Raw genomic sequence first — 14,903 nt, 5'->3', positions numbered from 1 at the left:
TCCTCTTCCCACTAAGGCCCTAACAGAAAAAATAATGAAAATTCACCAATTCATAATGAAAAGTTACCTTAAAAGCCAGAACAAGCAGAAGGAAAGGGATTTCAAAAGCTACATTTTTTTCTTTTTTTTAGTACAGGTTGTTTTTGAGAAAAATAAGACATCAATACATTTTAAAAGTATAAAGCATTAACTGTTTTCTCATCCGTTAAATTCTTTTTGATATGAATTACACATCATTTTTTCCTTAGAACTATAGCGTTGCTAATTTTCTCCACATGTGTACAATTTGTCTTTGACCTTTAACAAATGTCCTCTGGGCAGTTCACTTACCATCCAGGAACAACGCCTCAGCATCATTTCATATGCACACAAAGGGTTGAAAGCTCCGTAAAAATAAATGATCCATGATACAAGCCACATTAACCAGCAGAATAATAAGCTATTTCAGCCCTGTAAATTTTAATACCATCCATTCAAACCTGCACTGGGTCACTTTAGCATTAAATTCATAGGAACAAAATAGTAAATACACGTTTTATTTGTTAAGCTACCAGCTATATATTTTGTGTAAGAGTTTGTTAGCCCAGGAAAATCAATTCAAAGGCACATCAGGCAGTGTATATTTAAAAGCAGTGTCTCTTTCCAATACATGATTTTAAGTGTTACAGATACATTTACTATTAAACATCATGTATATTTAATACGACGAGGTCTACTTCAGTGCCCTAAAAAGCCTTTGTTCACTTTACAGTTTCCATTATTGAAGAGCCAACATTCAGCTCTCCCACAATTTTGTAAAGTGCAGGCAACCCACAAGAGCTTCCAATTTTAGCGAGCAGCCCTGTGGGACAACAGTAATTGTTATGAAATCATTAATTCTACCTCAGCAGTTTCAACTGTCAGGTACATGTAACAATAATTGCAGTTAATGAATGCTGCTCAATTTATTAAGTACAAAATGAAAACCAGTATTCTTTTACATGCAGCATTGAGACACATTAACATTTATCATTTGTGTATACCATGTTGAATATTCTTCTGTCGTTTATTGGTCAGGGTATACAGCCATATTTTTTAAACTTGTCTTCATTAAAAAACAATGCAGGAAATTTTAACTGTCTATTTAAAGAGTAATTAAAGTAATTAGTACCAAAGTAATATTAAAAAAGAATCCACGTCTATGAAAAATGATCCAGTGGAACCAAAACTTAGTTCTTCTTTTGGATAAACAAGAGTTTTTCTTGCACCACACTTCCCTCCCTCAGTTCTTAGCAGAGCATGAAAAAGTCCAAAAATGCCAGTTGTTTGAAATACTACTGTTGTTTCTCAAACCTTTGAGCAGTGAAGCTTTTGTGTACATAGATACAGCTTATTTTGTGATTTAAAAAAGTAAGAACTACATTTCTTATTTTCAATCACTCAAAGTAAACAGCATAGACACTTGCAAGCGCAAAGAGAGAAGAATTTCTGAAAACATAAGATGAAAAGGTATCACTTTTAGGATCCCAGAGGCATCTGCTTCCAATAAAAATGTTCTGACTATTCAGTTGTCCAATGTGAACAATCACAATTAGCTTATACCGTGGAATCATCAGGTCCTTGACCTGGGCTTTAATAACCTAGAAATTAAAAGAACAAAAAAAAAAAAAGGTCCTTCCTTAGCCACATTGAAACTTAGAAGTCTTAATCTTTGTCAAAAATCTGGTGGATTTAAGAAAGTCACATGATGTATTGTAGATATTTTCAGTAATTGTGGAAACTTAACTATGATTTTCTTCAAGCACTGTTCTCATGAGATAGGACATTTAGAGACAAAATTATAGCACCAGCAATATATCTACATTTTCTAAGTCTCATGGAAAAATTGTAATTCAGAGAACAGGATTTAAAGGATTTATTACATTCTTTGAAAATCTATGTTAAGATGGCTTCCTTTCAAAGAATATTGGTATTAGAGTTCTACCACCGTGTTTATGTCCAATTAAGGGACCATACATCTGGAGTCTCCTGTAATATGACTATTCATGGATGTTTATTAAAGAGTTTGTTTTAAAGAAGAAACTAAAGAAAACCTAATGGAGGGCAACCACTTTAGTTGATAAAAACAGAAATGTATTTAAAGGTTGCAGCATCTGTATTTGACAGCACTCAAAACAATTACCTTGACGAAGAGAAAATGATCATTAAAATATTGTATCTTTGAAAAAAATGGTATCTTTGACAATAAAAATTTTAATAAATGGGGCAGTTGTATCCATTTTTTAAACAAAATACATGCAAAAATGATACACATAATGGTTGTTTTAAGGCAAAGGCTTTTTACACACACATACACACACGTACACGGAATATAACCTAAGAAATATTTTCATAAGATATACATAAGCATTTTTACTGCTACTGCAAATTAATTGCCTTCATCAAAAAGTAGGGCGTTGTCCTTTTAGCAATATTCTAATTAAAGTTAACACTTCAGGCAAATCACATATATACCTCAGAAATTGTTTTAGTCATCTGTCTACAGAGCTCTGGCTCATACTGTTCTTCTTGTAGATACTTAGTTAACACATCTTTCAAAATGTGATTGACAATGACCACAGGAAAATGTTTGGTAGGACCTGAAAATACAGATGAAATTTCTTGAGTAATTTCAAATGACATCATGTCCCCCCCCCCCCCACGCCCCCAGTAGGTTAATCAAAAGAGTACTGGATCATGGGGAGACCTTTAATCTTCTGAGTGGCCTCTATTTAAGGAAAAAAGTGGTCCTAATTAGGTTTCCAGTCAGGTTCTCTGGCAGAGGACCAGAAGACAACACACTCTTACCAGAGTGTGTGCCACACATTTACCAGACTACCTGAAGAGTGTACTCAATACCACCAAGGTTTGATATTGAAACTATCCTCCTCGCCAGTGCCAGCTCCCACAATTAATGACTTATTTTAAAGTCTCAACATCTTTCTAACTGACCCCCACCCCCCAGCTCTTATATTTCCCCCTCCAACCTATGTATACCACACTACAACTGGAGGGGTCACTCTAAAACCCAGATCTGGCCATGATATTTCCCTTAGCAAAGTCTAAGGTCTAGCACCTACAGCCCCTTCATCCTCCATCACAGCTCTCTATGTCAATGCCTCCAGCCTCATGGACTTCATCTGTCTTGTACGGGATGCTTGTGTACATTCTTAAAAAGAAGAGCATCTTCCTCATCTTGTTCATCTGAGAAATATCCACTCATGCTTCAAGGCCAGCTCAAGTGGTTTTCTTCTCCAGAAAGCCTTCCTCCCCTCCTCAGGTAAAAAAAAAAAATCATCCCTTTCTTCTCTGTACTCTCAATGCTCTGGGTCCCCACTGATCCTAATCTACCTGATAATAGATAGCTCAATCATTTCTGCCTTTCTGGCCAGTGAAACGGTAAGCTAGATCATATGTTATCCTCCTCAGAGTCTAATACAATGCTAAAGGCATACAAAATGTTTAATGTATGATTTCTGAATTTAACTACAAGTAAACATTGTATAGGTAATAATCATAGTACAGATAATAACTACTTTCATTGAACTTTTTCTTTTTTAAAATTTTTTTTTTCAACATTTTTTATTTATTTTGGGGACAGAGAGAGACAGAGCATGAACGGGGGAGGGGCAGAGAGAGAGGGAGACACAGAATCGGAAACAGGCTCCAGGCTCTGAGCCATCAGCCCAGAGCCTGACGCGGGGCTCGAACTCACGGACCGCGAGATCGTGACCTGGCTGAAGTTGGACGCTTAACCGACTGCGCCACCCAGGCGCCCCCATTGAACTTTTTCTACATGTCATGTACTGTGATAAGTATATATTTATTACCTTATATAATCTTCCAATAAATCATTGAGGTGACCCCTACTGTTATCTCCATTTCACAGATGGTAATGCAGAGGTTTAAATACATTGAGTAACTTGCCCAGAATCACACAGTGGCAGAGCTGGGATGTACTTATTTTATCTGACTCGAGAGCTTATATTCTTTTGTTTAAGTTTCTTTTATTCATTTTGAGAGAGAGAGGGAATGGAGGAAGGGGAGAGAGAGAGGGAGAGAGAGGGAGAGAGAGAGAATCCCAAGCAAGCTCTGCACTGTCAGAGCAGAGCCCGATGCAGAGCTCAAACTCAGAAACTGCAAGATCGTGACCTGAGCCGAAATTAAGAGTCAGACGCTTAACTGACTGAGCCACCCAGCCGCCCCTAGAGAGCTTATATTCTTAATGACATTTAGTCCACATTCAAAGCAAAGGCCTCGGACAGACTTTCTTTATCCTGTATCCCAGGAATCTTCCCTGTATGTCCTGGGAATATTAACCTCATCACCCCTCTGTCATTGTACAACATGTACATGTGCCCAGAGCCTGGTGTAGAGTGGCTCAATCATTATCTGCTGTACTGATATGGATAAAGGAATGAGGTCAATAATTAAATTCAGTTGTATTTTAATAGTCATCAGTATGTCTTAAGTGTATTTATTTATTTATTTGGCTCCCATTTGGGGCCTGAACTCATGACCCTGAGATCAAGACCTGAGCTGAAATCAAGCGTTGGATGCTTAACCGACTGAGCCACCGAGGTGCCCTGTAAGTGTTTATTTTTAATGACTGTATCAGGGTCTAAAGAAATATATAGCACACTAAAATAAGGACAATTCCAGGAGTATTTAATGAAGAGACTCCTTAGGAAATTCTGAGCAGGATGTCAGAACAAAGGACAGTGCAATATCCCTTGCTAGTGAAACTGAGGGTTTTATCCTCAACCCACCCCAGTCTTAGGAATCGGAGAAGGGAACTCTTGATCCCAGAAGAGGCACATGGAGAGGGCTCCCTGGAGAGCAGCTATGCCCTTCCATTGGTGGATACAAACAGCGTGAGATGAACTCACAGTAGGCCATTGGGAATTAAACATTCTAGCTCACACTCCTCCCTCCCTCCTACTTCCTGCTGAAGTTTCCCATTGGCCAAACTTAACTGGAAGGTTACAGCCCATGCCTATTGTTGAGTTAGGTCAGCCTCCTGGGGCTCAATAAGTTGTATTTTTATTTTGATGATTATATAGGAATTGTTCAATTAAATCAGCATGGGGAATGGATCTGGATAGGTAAAAGGGAGACACATCTGATACAATGAGTATAATTAACCCCAATATTTAGTCAGCAGGAATCTATCTTCTACAGGACAGAGACAAGCAGTTGTAAACACAGAGGCATATAGGTTTGTAACTTCAGGTTGGTCCTGAGTGTTCCTACTTCATGGGGTCAGAGATAGGGCACCAACCCCGGTAGGTAAGTTCCTAAATACCTACAAGCCTCTGGGTTGTCTTCCTGTGGATCTCTTTTTTTTTTAATTAAAAAAAAAAATTTAATGTTTATTTACTTTTGAGAGAGAGAGAGAGAGAGACAGAGAGAGAAAACATGAGCAGGGGAGGGCAGAGAGAGAGGGAGACACAGAATCTGAAGCAGGTTCCAGGCTCTGAGCTGTCAGCACAGAGCCCGATGCAGGTCTTGAACTCACGAACGGCGAGATCATGACCTGAGCCAAAGTCAGAGGCTTAACAACTGAGCCACCCAGGTGCCCCCCCCTTCCTGTGGATCTTTTAGATTTCCACTTGCATTCTATAGAGAAATGAGTCTAAATTTGAGGGTAATTTCCCCTTTCTATTTAAGAAATTTTAAAAAATGATACTACTGGCTTGGATTAAATTAAATAGACTATGTACATTCGAGATATACCTTTCTGTTTTTCACTCCCTCCTACCAAGCACACATATTGTATGTACCTTAACCTACATAATTCACACAGAACTTAATTTGGCTGCATATTACAGTAACTTGTACACATCGTTCCCTTCAGCAAATAGTAAATTCCCCCAATGCAGATATTTGTCTGTCTAGTACTCTTCCCTGTCATTTGGGAACAGCATCTCCCCTCCTGGGAAGATGAGAGCTTCCCAATTGTAACCAAGATGTTTCTTTAGGATCTACCATGACCTCCTTTGAGCTGAAGTTCAGGTTATGGTTGATTGGCTCAGGAGTGGCACTTGTCCTAGGCCAGGCCAATTAGAATCCTTTCTCAGAATTTTGATTTTAAACTTGAAATAGGGGGTAAAAAGTCAGCCTCTTTCTGGCGATAAAAGTTATGACATGTGATCCTTAGGTACTGTGGAAGGCCATGATTCTCATCGTGGAGAGGAAGCCAGGCCATAGTGAGAGGAGGAGGCCCACACCTAGTTAGTTCTGGGAAGACAGAATCCTGGTGGCACTTGACTCTCTGTTTCCGGCTCTTACTGTCCAACTGCACCAATGTCCCTTCTGCACTTGGCTTTGTTTTCCTTGTTTTAAAATCTCATTAACCAGATTCTATTTTGAAAATATTTGGAGATATCATCATGTACTTTTTTTCTCACTTGTTCTGTGACCTCTTCCTTCCTGTGCAGCCAGAATCATCTTTTGCCTTGCTTAGGCTGGGATGCTGAGATGCAAAGAGAGAGAAAGAGTGGATGTTTAATTTTTGACTTCCCAAATAAGCTCCTGAATCTACTTTCAGAGTCAACTAATGGGAATGGCAAAGCTTTTATTCTTTTTCTTTACTTTACTTTATTTTTCTTTCTTTTTTTTGAGTGATTTTTTTTTAGGAGGAAAAAGCAAATGTTTTAATGTTTTTAAAAATAAAAAAGCAAAGCCCTGAAGAAGGGTTGGGATGAAAAAAAAGAAAGGAAAGGAAAAGGAAAAGGAAAAGGAAAAAGAAAAGGAAGAAAGGAAAGGAAGGAAGGAAGGAAGGAGGCAAGGAAAGAAAGAAAGAAAGAAAGAAAGAAAGAAAGAAAGAAAGAGAAAAAAAGAAAAAGAACAAGACTTGTCACAAAAATAGAATTAAGATAGAACAGATACAAATTTGGTTATTTAATATGTGTGTCAGCTTCTCCAAGTTGAGATAATAATAAGAATCACCACATACTGTTTTTTGTTATGATTAAATGAAGTAAAATATTTAAAATGCTTAGAAAAGTGCCTCCCATGCACAACCCCTCCTCCCCACTATGTATTTATTATTGTTAGTGGGGTTGTTATGGTTGCTACCTCATTTTGAGGGAGGAGATGGGGATTGTTCTTGCTGAGAAGGCACCAAGATCAGCGAGGGTGCAAGTAGGGAGGCAGTAAGACCTCCATAGTTAGGAAGGACCCTAAGGGGTGGAGTGAAGTCAGGGTGGAGAGCTTGACAGTTTCTGTCTATGAGAGCATCTGATGACAGGGCCTGATTATCCCATGGATGCTTGGCTCCAGTGATGTCTCCCTCTCTCTCCATCTTCAGGTTCTACTTTTCATTATGTTGACTACCTTCTCAGGCAGGCTGTCTCAGTGTGGTAGCAAAGATAGCCACCCATAGGTCTTGTCTGACCTGCTTACAGTCAGTGTTTTTAATTTCTTTTTTAATGTTTATTTATTTTTGAGAGAGAGAGAGAGAGCTGGGGAGGGGCAGAGAGAGAGGGAGACACAGAATCCAAAGCACGGTCCAGGCTCTGAGCTGTCAACACAGAGCCCAAATGCGGGGCTCGAATCCATGAGCTGTGAGATCGTGACCTGAGCCGAAGTTGGATGCTCAACTGACTGAGCCACCCAGGCACCCCTACAGTCAGTGTTCTTAAAGAATCAGATACTTCTTTAACCATTGCTCCAGAAAAAAGTCCTGTGAAGAACTCATTCCATAATTAATATGCAATTAGATTACAGGTCACAGAAGGCCTTTCTTCTTAGTGATTTAAGTAAAGCCCTAGGCTCAGTTGCTTTGAGAAACAAGAACACAATGAATAAAGAAGCAATTTAAATGCGTTCCTCCACTTAATTCTCACAACATCCCCATAAGGTGTGGACTATTATCCTTTTTTACAGGTAAAGAAACTAAGATTTTGAGGATGGTGAATTCCTTGCTCAAACATCATTTAGGAATTGGCAAGATTAGTATTCAAATTCAGACACAGTGGATCCACATCTTGTATTTTTTTTCTATACTCATGTTTTATCAATTAATTAATGAGAAAATGTAAATGGTGTTTTATTACAAGAAATATATTTTGATTTTTCCATTCCCTTTTTGCTTTCATTAATTATACTTATGTTTCATCTCATTCTGGCTATAATTACTCCCTCAAGGGAAGATAAACACACTAAACATTTAAAATATGTTTAGATGAGGGGCGCCTGGGTGGCTCAGTCGGTTAAGCCTCTGAATTTAGCTCAGGTCATGATCTCACAGTTTGTGAGTTCAAGCCCTACATTGGGCTCTGTGCTGACAGCTCAGAGCTTGCAGTCTGCTTTGGATTCTGTTTCCTTCTCTCTGCCTCTCCCCCACTCACGTGTATGTGCTCTCTCTTTCTCTCTCAAATATAAATAAATATTTTTAAAAACTTATAAAAAAATAAAATAGATGATACAAATATTGTTGGATGGAATGAGAAAAATTAGACACAACAATGCTGGTGATTGACAGTTCCCCCCCACACACTCTTTTGGGAAGTATTGCATTGTAGATATGAGGAAATCTTTACCAGAGGTCCAAAGAGTACCTTTCAGATGCAAAATAAACCCAGAAACAAGTAGAAGTGGAACTACATTTTTGTTTGAATATGAACAAGATGGTTAGTTGAATGCTTAAGAAATAGACTGTCAAACATAAAAGACTTTAATCACAAAGGAATAATTCACATGACTTTTTGTAAGAAAATATGGGAAATACTTTATACTAAGACATTTCTTTTCTTTTTCTTTTTTTAAATATACTAATGTGTTTCTAATATTACTTTTCTAACTTGGTTCAACACTCAGTACATCTAAAATACGTAAGATTATTTACTGTGTTTATCTGAGGATATAAGTTATGAAAACATACCCTTATGAAGAAGAAACAAAGGGCTTCATATTTTAACTCCTTTATATTGTCAAAATCTGATTCAAAACCCTTTCAACATGCAGAACCCAAAGTGCTAGGCATTGAACAGTTAAGATCTCTTAGTTATAAGTGGAGGAAAGCCTGACCCAAACATAGTTCATTTAATGAAAAGTCTAAGAGCAGATAGCTGGATTTAGGACTCTAGTAATGACATTGGGATTTGATTCTCTCACGCTCTCAGGAGTCATATGTTGGGGACAAGATGGCAAAAGCTGCTATACCCCTACCTCTTTCGGGTTTCAGAATCTAATCTGCTTCTTCAACAGCCCAAACAACACTTTCTGAGCTGAATCCCAAAGGCTTAGATTGGCTTGACCAATCAAAGGGTCATATGCTATCTCAGAATCAGTCACTATTGTATCTCTAAAGCTAGTGTCAGCTTCAGCAGAATGTTACGGACCCAAAGTGTAATGATGGCAGTGGTGAGCCTTCCCCAAAGGAAACTGGGTAAGGTTACCAGAAGGGATGGCAGGAATATTAGTTGTCTACCCCAGGCACTGTGAAAATACCAGTAGACTGACTAATTATGGAGCCTTGTAATCCACGTAGTCTTGGGGATTACCCTAGAAAACTGGCTACAAGGCCTAATGAAATGCACTGATGGCCTGTAATTTTCCTGAAGTTAACTGGCTGCAGATAGAACCACTGTGGCCCAGAGAGTCCTTCTTTTGGTCATTGGTAAGTCTCTATGGAATCTCTATATAGCAGTAATTATATAAAGTGGGCAGATAATAGTGGGCAGGTACACATTTAGAGAAAACAAGCTGGTCTATGAGAAAACATGAATGAGAAAATGTATTCACTGTGGACTGCGTCTGGGAGTATGGGGGCAGGTGCAAAGATCTTTGTTTTCAAAGACCCAAAACCTCAGTGGAAAGGGATAAACACCTCTGTCAATGGGGGAACAGGAATCATTTGCTTCTGCTTTGAAGGCTTTTTTCTCCACTTATCAACAACATTGGTTGGGTTGCTGGATAAAACTTGAATGCATATCTCTTTCACTTAACTCAAGTATATATAAAATTAACACCACAGGATAACCCAGAAACACCCAGAAATGAACTTCTTAATTCAGTAATACACAAGACACATCAGCGCTGCCCAGTGAATTGTTTGGTATTTAGGAAACACTGATAAAGAAAATTAAGCAATGGGTGTTGGTCCCATTTTGCAGAGGAAGAAATTACAACACATCAAATCACTTAATTAAGACCCCTTATATTGTGCTAATAATGAAGATGATGCCATGTTATCAGATATTATTTTAAGTAAATAATGAGATTATAAGTTTAAAATAGGAATGAGTGTAAAATAACACACCTAGTTGATAGGTGTTTTCCATCTGAACTGTAAGGCGAGAAGCATCATCCCGCTGGCTAGGTTCATCCATATAAGACACAGTACTCATGGAGCTAAAAGCAAGGAAGAAAACAAATTTCAATAGTTAATAATAATAATAATAATAATAATAATAACAACAACAACAAAACACATTGTTGCTTTCAGCAAAAATGTTACCAAGGTAAAGCTTCCCTAAGAACATTTCAAGCAAGTCACAGGTAAATATCCCGGTGACACATTTAAAGTCAAAAACATTTCAGAGATGGAAACATTAACGCATAGAGAAGTTACTTGGAGCAGGTCTCAATATAGCGGTTGAAGCCCAGTGCAGTCCAGTGAAGCCCAAGGCATCTGACTACTCACAAAGTATTCATGGATTGGTCTGTCTGTGTGGTAATGGAGTACCTGTTTCAAAAGCCATTTCAATGGCATGTCTACCACAATGCAGAGACTCTCTCCTCAAAGTGGCCAAAATTAACAAAAGGGACTGAGGAATACAGGAGGAAGCTTAAAATGTTGGGAAACAACTATATATATACATGGGGTAATATACTTTATAAAAGTTTAGTAATACGTACCACACAAAATCCCTTTAGTAGAAAAAAGAAAAACAAGAAACTCACCCACATGGTGAGAGAAACCACAATTCACCCAAACTATTGTAAATCATAAGCATCAACCACCCTTTTCAACATTAAGAAAGGGTTTTGGCTTGGTTACCAAGGCAATATAAGCTTATCCAGGTGCTGAACTGGAGACCCAAGCAAAGAGGAGTCCCTAATGTCCCTCCAGCACCACTTAATTTAGCTTAGTTCAGAGAAAATCCAGTTGTCACTAATGGCAGTCTCAGATCTACCCCCAATTCTCTCCACCTGTGAAAATGGAAGTTAGAACAGATGTGTCTTCAAAGGAGATACTACAATAGTGTGTGTGTGTGTGTGTGTGTGTGTGTGTGTGTGTGTGCGCACGCGTGCGGTTATGTGTGTTTTCAGAGTGACCAGTTTTCTAAGCAGACTATGTTTTTGCCTTAATTAAATGACAGATATTTGTTTTTAATCTTTTGGGTTTTTTTTTTCTCTGCAAGAAGACTAAAATACTTAGTTCTTGGCTGTTTGGAATTAGTAAACTTTTTGCAAATGATATTTAAAGAAGTGTTTTTTATGTTTTTATTATTTATTTTTGAGACAGAGAGAGACTGAGCATGCGCAGGGGAGGGGCAGAGAGAGAGAGAGAGGGAGACACAGAATCCAAAGTAGGCTCCAGGCTCTGAGCCGTGAGCACAGAGCCCGACCCGGGACTCAAACTCATGGACTGTGAGATCATGACCTGAGCTGAAGTCGGACACTCAACCGACTGAGTCACCCAGGCGCCCTCTTTTTAAAAAAATTTTTTTAAATGTTTTTGTTACTTATTTTTGAGTCAGAGTACAAATGATATTTTAAGAAAATCACAGATAATCTATTTAAAAATCCTTTAATACAATTTATGCAATAAATTAAGGTTTACTCACCCATCCCGAGAAAACAATGCAAGTAATTATGGCTGTGTTTTCATGATAGATTTCTGGATTAGCGATTTAGTCCTCATTCTTGTAACACCTGCTTTCCTCAGTTTTCTGCTGCCCTTTGAAGTAGCAACCAACCTGCTTGGCCACATTGTCTGCAGGTGTTGTGGGCAGTACCCACAGAAGCTGATTGCTTCTGCTCAGAAAACCCCATGTTGCAAAAGCCCCCTGATTCTAAGATAAAGCAGGCTGTCCCATTATTATATGTGCTAGTTTTCACTTTGCAAATCATTTTCCATCAATTATCTTGTTTTACCTTCACAACTGCCTTTAAGTTAGTCAAAGAGCTCTTATTCTACCCATTTCAGAGATAAAGGGAACAAGGCAAAGGGCTTAATGCCATAGATACAGAAAAGGCAGACTTAGGTTTCAAATATCCTATTTGAGTCCCAGTGACAAAGTCTCACATATGATCATATCAGACAGAATGAAAATAGGGGGAGGGACTACTTGAAATAATTAATGACTGCATTTGAAACTTGCATAAATATACAGCAAGTGTTAATAAAAACCCAATTTCTTTTCTACTAACACCATATTAAAAACTCACAGAAAGAGAGGTAGTGTTGGTTCAAAATTTAAATTCACGTGTTAGAAGTCTCAGACAAAAAACCAAATAAGGATTTTTACAGTCTGCACTATTGCTTTGTTCTTAGTTATGGAAAAATTGACAATCAGTGCAATACTATTTATCAGTATGAAATTGGAAAGTGTCGTAAGGGCAGTTTAAAAAACCCATTGGCTGAAGATAGGTGTGCAAGCAGAAGGTTTTGGAGACTGGCTTTTTAAATCTTACCAAAGGTGATTTCATTTCGTGCCTTCTTCATTTCCACAGTAATCATGTAAATGATAAAAAGTTCAAAACATAAAAAGTATAAAGATTAAAGTAAAATTACATAAAAATTACTAACCCCAGTGGTTCTCTAACAACTGTTAACATTACAAAAATCTCTTCCGACATGACTTTGCATATGGGAGCATATGATAGATGCTTGGCTTTTTTTTTTTTTTTCCCGCTCAAAATGTATCATGGATAACTTTCTATGCTGAAAAATAGTAATATACATCAATATTTTAAATATCATGACAGTACTTAATATATGAACATGCTGCATTTTATTTACCCATTTGTTCTCCTGGCCATCTAGGCTGTTTCTACAAACATATTTGTTTTCTTTAAACTACTATTTTTTTGAAAAATTATTATTATAAGAAGCATTAGATATACTGATACAAATTGTTAAATTTTTTTTAATGTTTATTCATTTTTGAGAAAGAGAGAGAGAGAGAGACAGAGCGTAAGTGGGGGAGAGGCAGAGAGAGAGGGAGACACAGAATCTGAAGCAGGCTCCAGGCTCAGAGCTGTCAGCACAGAGCCCAACACACAGCTCGAACCCATGAACCGTGAGATCATAGCCAGAGCCGAAGTCTGATGCTTAATCAACTGAGCCACCCAGGAACCCCTATACTGATATAAATTCTAACTGATATAGAGTTTGCTCCTTAAAAGTAGGATGTTGCAAGTACTGGAGGACCAAACTTGGAGTTAGTTTTGGGGAGGAGATAGGACTTTGGGGAGTGAGGTTTCAAATATTTTATTGTAACCTGGCATTCTTTCTCATGCAGAAGGAAAATATTTGGTTTGTTGGTTGCTTTTTGTACCTTAGAAGGTTGACCATGTACCCACTAAAATTGTAACTTCATGGAAAATTACAGAAAAGTTTTACTTGTTACTTAAAAAAAGCCTCTGTATATGGTATTTTTTGAAACTGAGATCTGCTTGTTCCTACATTAAAATGAGATGAGTTGGAAAAAGGAAGAGAGAAAAGAAAAGAATGAGCTGAACAGAAAAAAAAAACATTTATTCCTTGAAAAAAGACAGAAGGAAGAGATAAAATATATAAAATTTTGCAATAGGGGTAACTAACACTAAACCAGAATGTGGGTTTAGTAAATTTTTGGAAATAAAAGAGATTCTATATTTGAGAATGGTAAATGACCAGTATCAGTTCAGAATACTGACTTGGAAAATATGTAGTACATATTTTCTATTGATAAACAGCTTTACTCAAGCCCTTTGAAATTTTTAAAGACAAAAATGTGAGGTGCTAAAAATTTTTTTATAATTTTAATTGCCAGTGCTGTATACACAGCACAAGACATTTATTGGGTATATGTCACAATATTACAATCAGATGTGTTTCTGTTGTCCATGACCAGACTTTCCCTACTTTGTAATAATAATCCTTCTAGATAGATACATGATCTCATTGCAAAGGGAAGACTATAGTTGATTTTATTTTGTGAATGTGAAAAATGCTTTTGCTGTCTATGTGTTTCATCAGTTTGTTGCCATTTATGGAGGAAAAGGACTCAATTGGCAAAATGTATCCAATAGAGTTGTCAAGTTATAGGAAGGAAGGTAGATTAAAAGTAAATGCAGGAAAACAAAGTCTGGCAGAAACTACTGGTGAAAACATGGAACAAATCAAGTAATGTTATTCTAGGAGAAGAGTAACAATTTGTAAAGTTTCAGTAATACTTGGAATCATATATACTACTGCTGAGGACAGATGTGGCATTAACCTGGATGCAGAAATAGCTGCATGAAATTGGTCCACAAAAACAAAAGGAACCCTCCTATATTGTACTTGATTGACATTGGAAACATCCATGCCAAGCCAACAGTCTGTGTTCTGATTATGCAGAAAAGAGGCAAAAAGAAAATTAGCTAAGAAGTTGGAATATATTTACTGTTTCATGAAATTCAGTTTTCCTGAAAACATCTTACAAAGGTACTTGCTACTCACTCCTTGAATTACACAGAATAAATACAAAGCATGTATTGAAGAGACTGAAGTAATTTCAATTAAGTCTCATCAAAATCAATACTATGTAATTATTATTAAGAATTCATTTCCAGACATTTTCACTGCCATTATTACTTAGATGTTTTGAAGCTGCAGGAAGAGATAATATGTGAATGTATAACTGGTCTTGGAGCCATTAATTTAGTAGATTAAAAATGTCAGA

General features: G+C 37.5%; 1 protein-coding gene across 1 annotated transcript in view; it reads right to left on the bottom strand.

The window, feature by feature from the left end:
* Positions 1-261: 261 nt before the first annotated feature.
* The window catches only part of DYNLT5 (dynein light chain Tctex-type family member 5), a 29,951-nt gene continuing 15,309 nt past the window's right edge, over positions 262-14,903 (bottom strand). The window contains exons 3-5 of the mRNA XM_042952102.1: positions 10,286-10,377; positions 2,494-2,618; positions 262-1,619 (exon numbers count right to left, since the gene is read on the bottom strand). Of these exons, the coding sequence (XP_042808036.1) occupies positions 1,416-1,619; positions 2,494-2,618; positions 10,286-10,377 (421 nt within the window). The 3' untranslated portion in view covers positions 262-1,415. The remainder of the gene's footprint in view (positions 1,620-2,493; positions 2,619-10,285; positions 10,378-14,903) is intronic.

The sequence above is a fragment of the Panthera leo genome, chromosome C1 (assembly GCF_018350215.1).
Source record: "Panthera leo isolate Ple1 chromosome C1, P.leo_Ple1_pat1.1, whole genome shotgun sequence".
NCBI classification, from domain to species: domain Eukaryota; kingdom Metazoa; phylum Chordata; class Mammalia; order Carnivora; family Felidae; genus Panthera; species Panthera leo.
This window is presented reverse-complemented; position numbering and strand designations above follow the sequence as displayed.